This window comes from Myotis davidii, unplaced genomic scaffold, assembly GCF_000327345.1.
Source record: "Myotis davidii unplaced genomic scaffold, ASM32734v1 scaffold807, whole genome shotgun sequence".
Lineage (NCBI taxonomy): Eukaryota > Metazoa > Chordata > Mammalia > Chiroptera > Vespertilionidae > Myotis > Myotis davidii.
Window position 1 is genome coordinate 1,295,211 of NW_006298272.1, and position 13,616 is coordinate 1,308,826.

Below are 13,616 nucleotides of genomic sequence, written 5' to 3' on the forward strand. Positions count from 1 at the left end.
AGGTAAAGGCCGACTCCCGGGGTCAATGCACAGATCTCACCTGCCGTTACGAGGTGCATGGTGAGGACAGGGTGCAGATTCACCCCAAGTTCCTTGTATAGCATTTAGATCTGCTCTGTCCATTTAGAATTTCCCGTGTCATTAAGAAGCACTACTTTACAAAAAGCCGTATTAAGTCCTGCGGGGTCAGAGGCTGCCCAGAGAGGCCCGTTCCAGAACACAATCAGGGGATGCACCAGAAGATCAGGAGGTGGGGGGACATCCAGGCGCCCCTGGGGGACGCCAGGGAATGGAGAAGCTGATGAGGGAAAAGGGGGGAGGCAGACAGAGGAAAGGGGGCGGGGGAGGGTCCCGCTGGCAACAGGACAGTGACTCTCAGTATTACCATGCCCAGTCCCAAGGGCAGAGCTGGCCCAGCGCAAGCCCACCCCCTCACAACCTCCTGAGAAGGCAGACTTCTCAGGCAAAGGGACAGGGAGGGGGTCACCCCCAAGCGGACGCGGCTCTGTAGCCAGTGGAGCCGGGTCAGACAGGTCTGCAGGCTCTGGATCGTGGAATGAATGTTCAGAAATCTAAATGGTTGCAAACCACCTGGCTCAGTGGTTAAACATTGTGACCTATGAACCAGGAGGTCAGGGTTTGATTCCTGGTCAGGGCACATGCCCAAGTTGTGGGCTCCATCCCCAGTGGGGGGCGTGCAGGAGGCGGCTGATCCATGATTCTCTCTCATCACTGATGTTTTTCCTCTCTCCCTCTCCCTCCCTCTCCGAAGTCAATAAAATATATTTAAAATATATAAATGGTTGCAAACATCCTCTGCTCCCCCCGCATTTAAAATGACTCCCGTTATCATCAGACCTTGCCCCGTGCATGTACTGAGCATCAGTGAAGGCAGATAACGGAGCCCCTTGAAGAACTGGGAGCAGTACGCTGCCCGAGGCGGACCCCCCCACCAAGGCTGTGGGGAGCCCCATTTATTTCACTCCATTCTCTCTCTCCTTCCTCCAGGGCCTCCCTCATCAGCCTCTGCCTCTCAGACTCCAGCCGTGTTGGGACCCGCGGACGGTGTCTTCATTACAAGTTCATGATCACGGCCCTGGGGACCGCGTTAGGTCTCTCCCTCGGGGGCCTTCTAATCACCTCGGGGACAGACAACCGCAGCTCAGAGCAGCCCCGGAGGATCCCGCTCAGAAACCCGCACACGCACTCGCCCAGCAGGGCCCGCGCCTGGACTCAACGCGCAGCCGATGGAGGCCTCACCCAGACGCCGGGCCGGCGCCCCCACGGAAGCTCCACATAATCCCGGCGCCAAGACTATCTGACTGGCAGCCGAGGAGGGACCCGGCCTGGAGCTGGTGGTCGTCTTCCAGCCCAGCATGTCCCGTGTCCAAGCCGTGGTGCCCTCGGGTATAGGTGGTGACAGATACAGGCCCGTCAGCACATGTTCCATTACGGACGTGGCCTCAGACAATGAGAGCACGTGGGGTCACAGCTCACAGACGGTCACAGGGCGAGTGTCCGTCCAGGTGATTCCAGAACAGATGCACGCATGGGGCCGTGGTTTGATTCCTCACCCAAAGAGGGAAGAGTTACAGCCAGAGTTGGATTGGAACCCACTGCCCATCCTTGGCCCAGGGCTCATATTATCACACTGAGCTAATGTCAGCCTCACGTTCCCAAAGCGCCTGGTTCCTGACGCCCAGAGAGGGGACCCAACGGGCATTTGTTTCATCACGAGAAAGTCCGGCTTCCAGTCAGACACTGCTTCCCTGCTGCTCCGTCGCAGGGGTGACGGTGGTGGCGCTGTGGCTGCAGGGCCTGCGTGTCCTCGCGTCTGTACCCGCGGGGTGCGCCCCCGGCCGAGAACACCCTGCATGTGCTACCCAGGCCCTTCCCAGCCTCGGGGCCTCTCACACCCTGCTTTCCATGAGGCAGCCTTTGGTGACCTCATGGGGGACGTCCGCCTGTCCCCACTCCGAGGGCATCTTTGGCCTCTGTCCCTGATCCGTCCTTTTCATCGCAGTGGATCTGGGCTAATGGGCGAGGCTCACGGGGCCCCTCTGGCCGGAACCGGGGCAGGTCTCTGGCCTATATTTTAATCGTCGCCCAGCAAGGTGAGGATCATTAACCTCATTTGATGGTCAGGACACGAAAACTCCGAGGATTCGACTAACCAGCCACATTCCCCAGCTACAGACGGAAACGCCGTCTCCTGTATCGGCCTCTGCTGGCCTGTGAGGTCGCTGGGCTTTGCTGGCCCGAGAGAGAGATGGCCCGGGAGAGAGGGTGCTGGGGCGTGGGCGAGGCGCAGGTTGGCTCAGTCACTGTCGGCTCAGAGTGAGACGCGGAGTGTGAACAGCGCCAGGCGAGGGCCGGGTCAGGGTCTGTGCCGTCTGAGCAAGAACAGCCACGCCCACACCCACACCCCGGTGACCTGAGTCCCACCAACCAGAACTGCTCCGTCACACAGCGTTGATGGCTCGCACATCGTCACCTGATCCTGAGTCCTGCTGACCAGGATGATGTTAAAAGCCCTGAGAAATAAATGGCAAAAAAACTGTTTATCTCCTCTCTCTCTCTCTCTCTCTCTCTCTCTCCATATATATATATATATATTTGTTGTTGTTAATCCTCTCCCGAGGATATTAGACCATTAATTTCGGAGAAAGTGGAGGGGATGGGGAGAGAGAGAAACATGGATATGAAAGCGACACATCGACTGGTTGCCTCCCACATGTACCCCAACGGAGGCCAGGGATCAAGCCTGCACCCCAGGTTCATGCCCTTGACCGGAACCAAACCTGGCCCCTTCAGTCCATGGGCTGATGCCCTATCCACTGGCCACACTGTCCAGGGCCTGTTTACTAGTATCTTCCTAGCCCAGTGTTCCCTGGAAGAACTGAAAACAGTTTTCTCCCCAATGCACAGCTACGAACAGCCTGACAGCACGCGGATGCTCCCGGACGTGTGGGAGTCACTACAACACTGTGCTGCTCATCACTCATCCCGTCCCTCCTCTCGCCTCCCCGGGCTAGAGGGTGCGTGAGAGGAAACATCCATCGCTGCCCCCTGCACGCCCCCTCCTGGGGATCACACCTGCAACCTGGGTGTGTGCCCTGCAGGGGATCGAGCCTGACCTCCTGGTTCCTGGGGACGATGCTCAACCACGGAGCCACGCCGCCGGGCTCACCTTGGTCTTTATTCTCGTGGCTCAAAGCTCAGTCATCGGAGGGTCTGACACACTGACGGGTGCTAAGGGTGCTGCTGTCCCGTGTCCTCTCCTTCTCCACCCACACGGTCCCTGTCACAGCAGGGAGGACGGAGGAGGGAGCCGCCGCCTTTACACGAGGGCACATTGGGGAGATCCCAGTGCCCCTGCCCTTTCCTGTCCAAACCGCACACGGACCCTGAGCCTTTCCCACCACGTCTTAGTTTAGACACCACAGCAGCTCAACTCTGCCCTCAAGCCATTGCTTTCTTCTGCGTATTTACCAGTCAGGAGTCAGATGGCCACCACCCAGTCACTCTAGGGAGACAGGGTGCTCAGCTGGCCTTGCCGCCCCCCCCCCACCCCCCCGGCCTCGCCGCCCACCACGTTTTACTTGTAAGAAACCCCGTAAGGGCTGGGGCGAGTGGCAGGGAAGGGGCTGGGGCAGGCGGGGATGGAGCCGGCCTGTGGGCCTGTGCAGTTAGGATCGGGCGGGACGCCTCCTCCTGCGACGACCCACAGTCCACGGGGAAACAGGAGCCTCACATTGACAGTGCAGTCAGCTCGGCGATGACATCATCCGCCACACTTAGACCCCTCCGCCGTCGCCATGGCAACCCTCCCCTAAAACATAGCTGAGTTGGTAATTTCACTCTAAATTAAATGAAAATAGGGCTAATCCTATTATTGGTCTTAATAGTTTTCCAAGTAGCTTCTTGTCAGAGTGCCCTTGCTTGTAGGTCCTGTCTTTTTAAAAATAGATTATTGGGAATTATGTGTGTGGGCGTGCTCCCAGGCCACGGGCGGCCACCTGCATCCCCCAGCGGTGACAACGCACGACCTTGTGTGGAGTCGGGCACAGCCTCCCACGCTGCCACCCAGTGCTCGTGCCGCTCAGGGCTGGGCACTTGGGGGACACACACCGTGTGGCCCTGGGCCCTGTCGGAAACCGTCACACTAGGATCACGTACAGACACTCAGGGGAAGCCACGTCGTGCACGCGTGTCTGTCTGAAAAGGCACCTCAAGGGATTCCGTTTCAGAAGTAAACGTGCATGCACATTTCAAGCTATTTAGGGAAAACTCCTCCTGTCGCCTCCACTGCAGTCACTGAAAGATGAGAGCTCCCTTAACAAGAGGCCCTACAGCCACGCCTTCCAGCCAACATGTCACCCAGAGGGCTCTCTGCCTTCCCCGACCACCCATGACACAGCGTGTGTGGGAAATCCCCTGTGGGTTGGCGCATCCCCTGTGGGGTCACGTGAGACAGGCTGTAGGATGCAGCAGGAGTCCTAGACCCAGCAGAGGGGACTTCCTGAAGGCGTGCCCCTCACCAGGGCTGTCCTGCCAGGGGCAGGAGGAGAGGGGAGACCGTGTAATTGGGAGTCAGAGCCCTCTGCGCTCTCAGCTTCCTCACAGGTAACTACCCACCGGGCTTCGGTGCCAGACCAATGTAAGAATATATGTCAGGCCCGGCCAGTGTGACTCAGCGGTTGAGCATCGACCTAAGAACCTGGAGGTCATGGTTCAATTCCCAGTCAGGGCACAGGCCCAGGTCGTGGGCTTGATCCCTAGTGTGGGTCGTGCAGGAGGCAGCTGATCCATGATTCTCTCTCATCACTGATGCTTCTCTCTTTCCCCCTCTCCCTTCTTCTCTGAAAGCAATAAAAATATATTAAAAATAAAAGAATATACATATGAACACAAAACTCTCTGCTGATGGCTGTAGAGAGAACGCATGGGGAGCCAACAGGCGGGCCCGACCATCAAGACCAGGAGGCACACAGGGTCCAGAACTTGCCCAACGACCGCCCGTGTTTCCAATTTGCTCCCAGATCACCAGCCTCGGGGGCTGGCAGGGCCCTGGGCAGACTGCAGAGAGGTGAGCCTGACCCAGAGCCAAGGAGCCAGGGGGCCGGTCCCGGCTGCTGGGCCATCTTCTCCCCATGACAATGACGCTATGGGCCCCACCTCTGTTGTGGGTCCCACGGGACATTTCAGCCAGAACCCAACTTGCGCCCACGCATGACCCTGCCACACACACTTCCCGGGTCTGCTATTCACACCCTCGGGGCCGTGTTGGGGGAGGTACCTGAGCAACACAGGCAGCAGAGAACCCACAGGGGCAGGGCAGGAGAGAGGAGCAGGACCGCGCGGAAAACACCCTCCACCTCCGGCTCCCTCCCGGCGCCTGGAAGGAGGGCGCCTGCTCCTCAGGAGGAACGCGAGGTGCGGGCAGGGCTGTGTGCCCTTCGCAGCTTGTGTCCAGCTGGATGGGCACCTGCCTCCCACCATCTTTCCTGGAGACTTCAGTGTGGGCACGTGCGCCCTGCAGCTTCTCCCTCACGAACCACGCTTGTCCGAGCACTTTCCTGATCACGGTGGATGCTCAGCCCGCTGCACAGCACACCACCCATTTCCCTCTCTCCCCACCTCACATGTGACCCGCAAGGGGGTCACCCAGTGCCCACCATCCTGAGGTTTCCTCATAACTAAGACCTTTTCCCCGCTAACCGCATCGTTTCTGAGGCCCAGGCACCTGTGCTGTGCATCGCAATGATGTTCCGAACCAGAACCCGGTGATGTTCCAGCCCAGAGGATGTGGCACCGCAGACTCCCCACCGTGACCGGCAGAGACCGGCCCGGCAGGCGGTGATGGGTCCGTTGACAAGGTCACACGGGACGCCCTTTGCTGAGTGGACAGTCGTGTGGCTTGACCAAGGCCACAAGGTTTGTTCGCGGGAGAACGTGGATTATCTAGGACTTTCAGTTCTCAGCTCAGAATCCACGGACTGTGATGTGAGGCCCAGTGAGAGCCCCGATAACATCAACACGCTCCGAGGGTTTAAGTGAAAACTGTGTCATTAAATCGACAGATGGGCCAACTGGCTCCATCTCAACTGTTTCTCAAGATACAGAATCTGTGGAGCAAAGACGACAGAGGCCGTGGTCACCTTCTCTCCCCTAGAGTGACATTGAATATTCGCGCAGCAAAACCAACGCAAGGAAATGACGTGCCCGTGAACGGGAGCCCTCTGCTTGGAGCCATGAGTCTCAGGAAAGGAGGTAAAATTCAGGAATTGGTTTGAAACAGGCGGCCAAGTGATGACGTGCTTTCGGTTTGATGCCTTTGTCCTTGAGTTTTAGCGTTGAAATGCCAACTTAAATGCAGAGAAATATCCGCACCACTCATTTCACGTCCTCTCCCACCAGCGCACACAACGCCCGCCTCCCGTGTGTTCTGCCTAAATTTGAATGTACATGTATCCACGTTAGCTCTGACTTCACATCTGAGCTAGATTTCCGGGGCCACTGTTAAAAAGCTCAGAAATTAAATAATTAAACCCAAGGAAGCAGTTCAACCTACAGATGACGTAACCCAAGGCGCACGGAGGCCTTGCAGCATGTTCTCTAAATTCTCCCTTTCCAACCGCACTCAGACGCAGCTACCCTGCTCTTGCACCTACACCATGAACCCAAGTCCAGCGCAACTGACCAGATGCAGTGATCCCACGCCAAGCGCACCCGGGCCCGACTCTGTACCGTGTTGGAGCCGTGTACACAGTTTTCCCGTGACCCCCACAGTGGTCACATGACCTCGTGCAGCATCTCCAGGGAGGAGACCAGTGTGCATCCTGCAATTGCGCACCTGTAGCCAGCGGGTCAGGGACAGGGCATGTCCACAGTCTAACAATATCTGATTGACCCGGATCAGCTCTGGATCAAGTCCCAAACTTACCTCGATCGGCCATCTTCTGAGTGACTTTCCAAGAGTCCAGCATGAGGGCATAGTGAGTTCCAGTGACGCCCAGAGACCTCCTAGTCCAGTGATGGCGAACCTATGACATGTGTGTCAGAGGTGACACACGAACTCATTTTTTTGGTTGATTTTTCTTTGTTAAATGGCATTTAAATATATAAAATAAATATCAAAAATATGTCTTTGTTTTACTCTGGTTGCAAATATCAAAAAATGTCTATATGTGACTCGGCACCAGAGTTAAATTAGGGTTTTTCAAAATGCTGACACGCCGAGCTCAAAAGGTTCGCCATCACTGCCCTAGTCCCTGATGCCACCACATCTTAGAAAGACATCTTAGAGACTTTGAATTCAGCCGCGATATAGATGACGTTTTAGTAGCCCACAGAGCAAGGCAGAGAAAGAACACACGTGCCCTCCCATGGCCTCCAGAGACCTCCAATGACCTCCAGCGACCTCCAGTGACCTCCAATGACTGCCAGTAACCTCCAATAACCTCCAGCAATCTCCAATGACCCCCAACCACCTCCAATGACCTCCTACAACCCCCAATGGCCTCCAGCACGGCACCGCGGAAGCCCGGTGTGGCAATGGGACGCACCCTCCCGCACTCACCACACGGACGGCGCCTCCGTCCCGCTGATCTCCAGGAAGTCGTAGCCCTCCTCCAGCTGGAAGTCGGTGAAGACCAGCGCGATGGTGTCCCCGGGCTCGGCCAGGACGGTCCACGTGCAGTCGGCATTGTTCTCGTACTCGGATGGGAAGTGGGGGCTGGAGATGCTGCTGGTGGTGCCCCGCAGGGTCCCCCCGCAGGCTCCCTCGGCTGGAGGACAGAGGAAAGGGAAGGCGCTGCTCAGGATCGTCTCGGGCACAAGGCCATCGACAATGCCACCGGGATCAGTGACGGTATTTCCCCACCAGAGACACAGATGCCCTCTGAGGGTCTCTGCGGGTTTGCGCCTGCCGTTCTATGGGAAGGGTCAGGGTTAGGGTCACATCTAGTTGCTAAGGAAAGGCCCCCTCGGAAAGGGTGCCATCGGCTGAGACCCAGGCTGCGTCGCTGTCGCCATCCAGTCACAGGCAGGTGGACAGCGGTTTCCAAGATGTTCTCGAGCCCTGGAGGATGGAGATGAGCGGCCACATTCAGACCTGAGTGTGATGCCGGCTTTCAGAGGCCGTGCTCCTAGGGGAGGGTGCCACCCCTCTTCCCCAGGGAGTTTGGAAGGTGCATCGGTTTTGAAGTTCAGATAAGCTAATACCATAAGGTGGCACCACACAGACACATGGACTCATCCAAAGTTTCCAAGGAGGAAACAGCTGCGTGGAACGTAAAAACGGGAATATCTTGGGGAAATGCCAAGTAAAACGCCAATAAAGATGAAACACATGTAAGATGTAAATGATATGGTGCTAAGCAGTGGGAGGGAGGGAGGGAGGGAGGGAGGGAGCAGGAAACAGGTTCCCCACCCCTGATCTAAAGGCTCCAAGGACCCGAGAGACCCGCCTCCACACCTCTGCCCGCAGTTCATTACAGCGCCAACAGCCTGGGACCATGTGACCATGGAGACACCAGGACCTGGGAAATCCTCGCAGATCTCACTGCCCCATCCCTGCCAGGAGTGAGCAGGCCAAGGCCGGGTTTTAATGGACACGGACTGTGGGAATCTACTCACCCCTGCAGAGACCTGTGAAAAAGGAGGGGTAAGGAGGGAGCTGTTTCCTTTTTTGTTTTTCGTGTTTTTGTTTGTGTTTTAATCCTCACCCGAGGACATTTTCCCCTGATTTTTAGAGAGAGTGGAAGAGAGAGGGAAAGATAGAAACATCGATGTGAGAGAAACATCCATGGGCTGCCTCCTGCATGAGCCTCCGACCAGGGCCTGGGCCAGGGAGGAGCCTGCAACCGAGGTACGTGTCCTGGACCGGAATCGAACCCGGGACCCTTCGGTACGCAGGCCCACACTCTATCCACTTAGCTGAACAGGACAAGGATGTTTTTCATGCTTTTGTTGATTTCAGAGAGGAAGGGAGAGGGAGAGCGATAGAAACATCAATGATGAGAGAGCATCCCTTGGCTGCCTCCTGCACGCCCCCTACATTAACGGAGGATCATTAACAGATGACTCTGAGATCCTGGCTTCTCACCTTTGACCTCTGACCTGTGGGGCCTAATTCTGTGTGAGGGAGGCTGCGCATGCGGCGTGGGAAGTTCCGCAGCATCCCCGCCTCTGCCCACTAACGGCCAACACTCCCCCAACAGTGTGCTGACCAGCGATGCCTCGGACCCGGATCCGCCCCCCCCCCCGCCCCGGGCACAGGGTCCAGTTGAGCACCTCAGACTCCAATGCCGGTCACCGGGCAGTGCTTTCCAGGCTCCCACGGGGGTTACCCAGACCCCTCGGGACAGGAGGCCTCGAGCCAGATTAACATGCCAGCACTTCTCTTTCTCTGCGTCAAGGTTAATAATTTACTATCAGGTATTTGGCTTATGTAAATGTATTAAAACAGAGAGAGACCTACATGGCATTTTTCCCCTAAATAATCTGTTTATGTTCAATAACTTAATTAAAGGGATGAGAGTTACTGCAGCTGTCTTTGGAAATGGTTTCATTTTTGCCAGACGTTATACAATTTTCCCATAAAGAATAAGCCCACATAAATGAAGTTAATTAGGAAACAACTATTAAATTTTCTAAACTAAACTATTTTTAACTCTTTAGAAAAACCTAAACATCAGTATAGTTATAACAGATTCATTGTGGTTGATTTTATTTAATATACCTCTAATCCTATTTGGGTGGAAAGTGGATTTGATATATGTAACTCTTTTATAAGACAAACTAGAGGCCCGATGCACGAAATTTGTGCAAGAGTAAGCCCTTGAAACCCCGGCTTCGTCCGGAAGGTCGTCCAGATGGTTGTTCCGCTGTTCAGCCATTCAGTCGATTTGCATATTATGCTTTTATTATTAGAGATTATATTTTAAAATTCATAACTTTATAGTTTCTGAGATGTGTTTTCACCACCTTAGCTTCACTCATTATGCAAAAACTAATAATACAAAACTATAACATGTTTTTATTAAACATGTTATTCCAATTGTTTATATTGTACTAAAAACAAATGTTCTACTAAAAACACATATAAGCTTTTGAAAATGGGAGCTCATTAGCCAGAAGCAGACCTTCAGCAACCATTCCTTAGACCACTGTTTACACACACACACACACACATACACGTGCACATGCAAGCACACAACACACAGGAGCACCTAAAACTAACAGATGTTCTTGCTTTCATCTTTCCTCTATAGTATGTCCACTTACATCAGCAACATTGATCCTTTTAAAATTGAACTTGAATCTTAAAATTTTCTGTCCCAAACTGTTAAACTTCCCATGTCACCCTGAGACTGAAGTCAAAGGGGGCCAGGCCCTGAGGCATGGGCTATGTGCTGACCCCTGCCTGCCTCCCCAGCGCCCCTGCCCACCCACCTCCCTCTGTCCCCTCTCCCTCCCTCTCCTCGCTCTGGGGGGGCCACCCTGCCTCCGGAACCAGCACCTGGATGTCCCTGCCCCAGGCCCTTTGCACTCGTCACGCTGCCCATGGCCTGCCTGCTGCCCTTGGCGTCTGCGTCAGTCATACTCCTGGGCCGCCTTCCCGGGCCGCCAGGTACAAACAGGCTCCCCGTTTCATCACTGTCCCCGCACTTTGCTTTGCTTCTCAGCAGTTCATGACGTGCAAAGTCCGTTTCAAGGACTCGGCCATGCGCTGTGCCCTCCATCCAAGAAGGCAGCCTGGCGCCAGCAGCTTCCTCCTGTTTTGCTTTTTCCTCTTTGGGAGGGTGCCTGCAGCATTCCCGCAGCTCTACTGCCTGCAATGAGCCTCTATTCGGCCACCCTTAGTACTAGCAGTACTAAGATTTTAACAAAACACATTTCTAGGCTCATGCATGGCATCAAACTATGCTATTTCTAAGGAAAGACGTCAGAAAGTAAGTTAACCGAGTCATGGAAATATAGAGGCATCTTCAAATACAAGGTTTAAAAAAGAGTATTCTAGAACAACTGCAGCAAGACTACGTGGAACAATATGTTAGACAAAAGCTAATTGTGGAGAAGCAAGTTGGGTCCTTGTAGCAATCCCCAGGGGTTAGAGGGCCCCTGTGTGTGGCTGTTTGTTTTCAACAAGTAACTAAGCTGCCACCTGGGAATTTTCCTTTATACTCAGCAGAGCAGCAAGGAAGTTTCTAGAAGAGATAAAGTCAGGCAGGCAGAGAAAGCAAAGTAATCAAAGGAAAACATTAAGAAAATGAGATTATGAGCCAGCTTCCTGGCACCCGGAAGAATTATTATTTTTTAAATATATTTTCATTGATTTCAGAGTGGAGGGGAAAGGGAGAGAGAGACAGAAACATCAATGGTGAGAGAGAATGACTGATTGGCTGCCTCCTGCACGCCCCACACTGGGGATCAAGCCTGCAACCCTGGCATGTGCCCTGGCAGGAATTGAACCAGTGGCCTCCCAGCTTCTGGGTTGATACTCAATTGCTGAGCCACACCTGGCTGGGCCTGGAAGAATTATTTCAAATTCCATAGTTAAGCATGTAAACTCAGAAATAACATATAAAAAGTAAAATGTATTAAAACAAATAAGTAACTATTAAAAATAAACCAATTCTGGCCAATGTTTAAATAATACAGTTATCCTATATAATAAAAGCCCAGTGACCCAATAGCAGAATGACCAGTCGACCAGTCGCTATGACACACACTAACCACCGGGGGCAGACGTTCAACGTAGGAGCTGCCCCCTGGTGGTCACTAGGCTGACCAGGATGAGTAGTGCTCCCACAGCAGCCGATCCCTGCAGGCCACATCCCCCATCAGTGCACAAATCCATGCACAGGGCCTCTAGTATTAATATAATGTAAGCTCTTTTTAATCCATACATATTAATAAGCAACTATAATGTATCAAAACTATTACTTTTATATTATTAATTTTGCTATATCCAGAGTAATTTTTTTATTTAAAAGCTGAAGAATTGGGGCAGGGCTAATTAAGTAAATGCTATTTAGAATCACCCCCCCCCCCATATTTTTTAAACATTATACAGAAAGTAAGTTAAGTTAGGTCAAACTGTCGTGCAAATACTTGACCATGAGAATTAGCACACAACAAATATTTTTCAACGAAATGATGAAAACCAGTACTGAGTCACTTCAGCATTTTAAAAATGTGCCCCTAGGACCTTTGAGGGAAGGAGTCAGCGGTTGCCAAGTGGGTGGGCTTTGGCTCCGACACCCGATTTCCCTCAGAGCAATTATTTCTTTAACTCGGGTTCCTATACTGAGTTTTCACAAAATCTTGCACTTGGAAAAAATGATTCTACAGCCAAAAAAAGTGTGAATGTCATCTCGTTAATCCAAGAAGATGAGGTTTTTAATAAAAGATGCGTTTGGGTCTACTGATTCCCGTAAGTGGGGAAGTATTCTAAATGTAAGAGGAAATCACAGCTCACCATTTCTCCCAAGGAACCTCAAAACTTTTAGAAGCTTTATTCTAAACTCTGAAAGTATCAGAGGCCTCGCCTGGGTATAGACGTTGCTAGGACTATAACTTGAGGGCATAATACAAAATTCAGAATAAAACATTATTTAGAGACATCCCCTGCACATTTATCAGAAGGGAAAATGGAAACCAACTAAATGTTTAATAAGCTGTAAATCATTAAAGTATGATGTGTCTGCACCACACAACCATCCGAGGGTTTCAACATGGCTCAGTGGCTTCCCGAGTTAGTGTGTTAAATTTACCACACAGAGGATGTGCACCCAGATGCAGTCTCTTCACAGTGTGAACGACGGTGGGGGAAAGACTCCAGAAAAGAAACACACACACATGCACACGCATGCACACACACGCACACACATGCACGCACACAGAGACACACACTCATCATATTCCTTTTCTAACCTGGGAGATACTATCTAACATGCTGACCCTCCCTAGGGCTGCGTGGAATCTGGGGGCCCGTGAACACCTAGAAGCCAGACTGTCTGGGCTTGGGGGAGCCGCCCGCTTGCTGTGTAACCAGCTTTCGGGCCCGCCTGCGCCTCAGCCTGCTTCTCTGTAACTGGTGAGAATGAAGGTGTCGCTGCCGAGGGTTGGTGTGAGGTGAAGTGAATTGATCCGGCAGAACCCTTAGAACTAGGCAGGCAAATAGTATCTGATCAAAGTAGCTATTATTGTTTCCAACCACCTGGCATGCAGTGATCAGGCAGTGATGGCTTATTGGATAAATTATTGATACTCATTTTTCATCTCAGGGCTTAAAGGTTTTGCTGCTTCGGGTCAGACTCGCCTTCCTGGGTCTACACAGTGTTTGCACCAGGAGCGGGTGCTGCTCTGAGGGCAGAGAGGCTGACAAGGAGCTGGGGTAGGGGCAGGCCGACACTCCTCCAGGGGCTGGGCTCAGAGGAGCCCAGAGACATGGGCCACCCCCCCCCCCATCTCCATGGCTGCTCCTCTGGTGCGCTCACCACCACGCGTGTGCCGAGACCATGGGGCGTTTACACTCTCTCCGCTTACTGAGGTCTCTGTAAGAAGCACTGGTCTCCTAGGTCGCCCCCACCCCCTAGGTCGCCCTC

The 13,616-nt window shown here is 53.2% G+C and overlaps 1 protein-coding gene across 1 annotated transcript in view; it reads right to left on the minus strand.

Moving 5' to 3' along the window:
• The window catches only part of CSMD1 (CUB and Sushi multiple domains 1), a 710,708-nt gene that overhangs the window by 446,334 nt on the left and 250,758 nt on the right, over positions 1 to 13,616 (minus strand). The window contains exon 5 of the mRNA XM_015570591.1: positions 7,583 to 7,790. Coding sequence (XP_015426077.1) covers positions 7,583 to 7,790 — 208 coding nt within the window. The remainder of the gene's footprint in view (positions 1 to 7,582; positions 7,791 to 13,616) is intronic.